Below are 2,381 nucleotides of genomic sequence, written 5' to 3'. Positions count from 1 at the left end.
TTGCCTGTAGAAGATCTCCTATATTGACCACGAGTGCTCCGGGAGTAGGGGGAACATCTACCCAATGGTTCTGATGTAGGACTTGGAGACCGCCTATGTTGTCTTGGAGAAGCACGGTGAGGAAGTCGTTGTCAGCATGCTTACTGGTGCCTAGAGTAAGTTCAGGTTGTGGACATGCTGGATAATATTGGCCTATAGCAAGAAGCCCCTCTGCACAACCCATATCCTTGAGGTGATTTGGTTCTAGGCCAATAGCCTCGGACACTAGTTCAAATAGAGTGTCACCTAATGTCATCACTTGGTTCGTGTACTCAAGGAGAATATCCCTATCACAAATGCACAATAAGCAAATTAAAATACAATACAATATTCAAACCTCTCTATAACGATGTTGTTTGTTTGACCATAATACCTGCAGACAGAAGGAAGTTGTTCGGGCTTTGGAGGTATAGGAGCTATAGTGGCACGAAAAGTGTCCCTCCAGTTGGTTACTGGTGCTCTAAACAGATCAAAATTGCTGTTAAATGTGAACTCTTTTGTCAAGTCTCGCGTATACCACTGCCTCTTCACCTCAGTATCTTGCTCAAAGAACCTGGTAACACCGTCTTTCATTGCATCCATAACATGACTAGGAATCCCATGATTGATCACTTGAAAGAAACCCCAACTCTCGGATGCATGGCCAACTTCTTGGACTATGTTCTTTCGTTTGATCGGATCTTCCATGATGCCATCAAGATCAATTATTGGAAACTTGATGAACTTGTTGTTGTTGTGACTTCTCAAATCTTCAATCTTTGATGGTTGTACAAACATTCTTGGTACTTTGGTTATACCTGCATCGACTAGTCCCTTAACACCGGCTTTCGTCTTATCAAAGGCTTGTAGTTCAGCCATTCTTTCATACTCTGCTTCATTTGTGTTGATCTTCATCACTCCCATTTTTCTTATGCTTTTGTCTAAATCTCAGATTTTAAGTTAAATCTACCTTGTCAAAGTTAAAGATACACATATATACAAATTAATTTGCACATCACCTAAATTAATTAAAAATAATGCTTCTGCTAATTGATAATATTCCATGTGATATGAATGAAATAATAATAATTTCAGTCAGTAGTTTTGTCCTATCATGAAGCTTCAATGCAATTATGCAAATCCCTGGACAGCTTGTTTTTTATTTAATTAAGTTTAGGCTAATATAGAATGTTTAAAATATTCACATACATAAAATTTTATGGTTTTTATATATTATGTGTGCATTTATGTTCATATCTCAAACAAAAATAACATAACTGAGTCAAACTTTTGACTAATAACATGTGAAAAAGTTAAAGTTGAATTTTTTAGAATATCATAGAATAGTCTAGTGTAGTATCTAGGATAAACATATTGTAGAAAATCATAAAATAGTTTAGATCTTGTTGTATCTAGTATATATAGCTAAGTATAAACACGGAATGATCTTGTACATAGCTAAGTCTTCCAAACTCTTCCTTCTCCTTTCTAGTTTCCTCTTCTTTAGTTGAATCTACTGATCTTAGTTAACGATCTTGGGCTACCAGAATGTTTTCCGATTATACTTTTCTTCTACTATTTTGATCGACATGGCATAAATAAGTCTTTTCTCGTCGATTTTCGCACATGTATGTTGAGTTGTTAATGGAATCACGAAGATTTGTTGTCTAATCTTGTTGCATTTGTTTACTAATTAACCTAATTATTATAATTAAATTGCTCATTTTTGAAGATCAGTTCTAAGTTTAAAAATAAAGCTTGTGCTAGTTGATACTGACATTTAGCCCATAGTGTACATATTTTATGTTAAAGAGCCATGTGATATGAATGATATAATAATAGTGTGACATTTTAATATTAATAAAAATATATCATATGTCTCATGTTATTGTTAAATTTGACAAGATTCAAAATGTGAAGATTTGGTAGTTAGGAAGATAATTCTTCATTGGTACAAAAGTCAAGATAACATCTTTTGTAGGTGAAATTTAGGTGAACCATAAAATGGTTTCACAAGGTAAATCTTGACATTTTGACACATTGTGATGTCATGGATGACATCAATAGGAAGAATTCACTCCTATAAATAGGTAGTTCCTAATTCATTTGTGACACACCTCTCACTTGCCTTCTCATCTTCAAAGGCATTTGATCTTCTTTCTCTCTTGTAGTATTTCACTTGTACTCTTTTGGAGTGAAATAAATATTGGTTGGTTGTGTCCGAGGAGTAGGCAAAAGAAAACAAAAGTTTGCCGAACCTCGTTAATTCCTGGTGTTCTTTTTATTGTTGTCTCATCTACTATTTATTAGCTACCTTTAGATATAGCAGTTGTGATTTCATTACTCTCTATATATTCGGCTTC

General features: G+C 34.4%; 1 protein-coding gene across 1 annotated transcript in view; it reads right to left on the bottom strand.

The window, feature by feature from the left end:
* LOC102588745 (1-aminocyclopropane-1-carboxylate oxidase homolog 1-like) overlaps positions 1-1,223 on the bottom strand; it is a 2,608-nt gene extending 1,385 nt beyond the window's left edge. The window contains exons 1-2 of the mRNA XM_006341171.2: positions 413-1,223; positions 5-326 (exon numbers count right to left, since the gene is read on the bottom strand). Of these exons, the coding sequence (XP_006341233.1) occupies positions 5-326; positions 413-942 (852 nt within the window). The 5' untranslated portion in view covers positions 943-1,223. The remainder of the gene's footprint in view (positions 1-4; positions 327-412) is intronic.
* Between the last annotated feature and the right edge of the window lie 1,158 nt (positions 1,224-2,381).

Source organism: Solanum tuberosum, unplaced genomic scaffold (genome assembly GCF_000226075.1).
Source record: "Solanum tuberosum cultivar DM 1-3 516 R44 unplaced genomic scaffold, SolTub_3.0 scf00021, whole genome shotgun sequence".
Lineage (NCBI taxonomy): Eukaryota > Viridiplantae > Streptophyta > Magnoliopsida > Solanales > Solanaceae > Solanum > Solanum tuberosum.
This window is presented reverse-complemented; position numbering and strand designations above follow the sequence as displayed.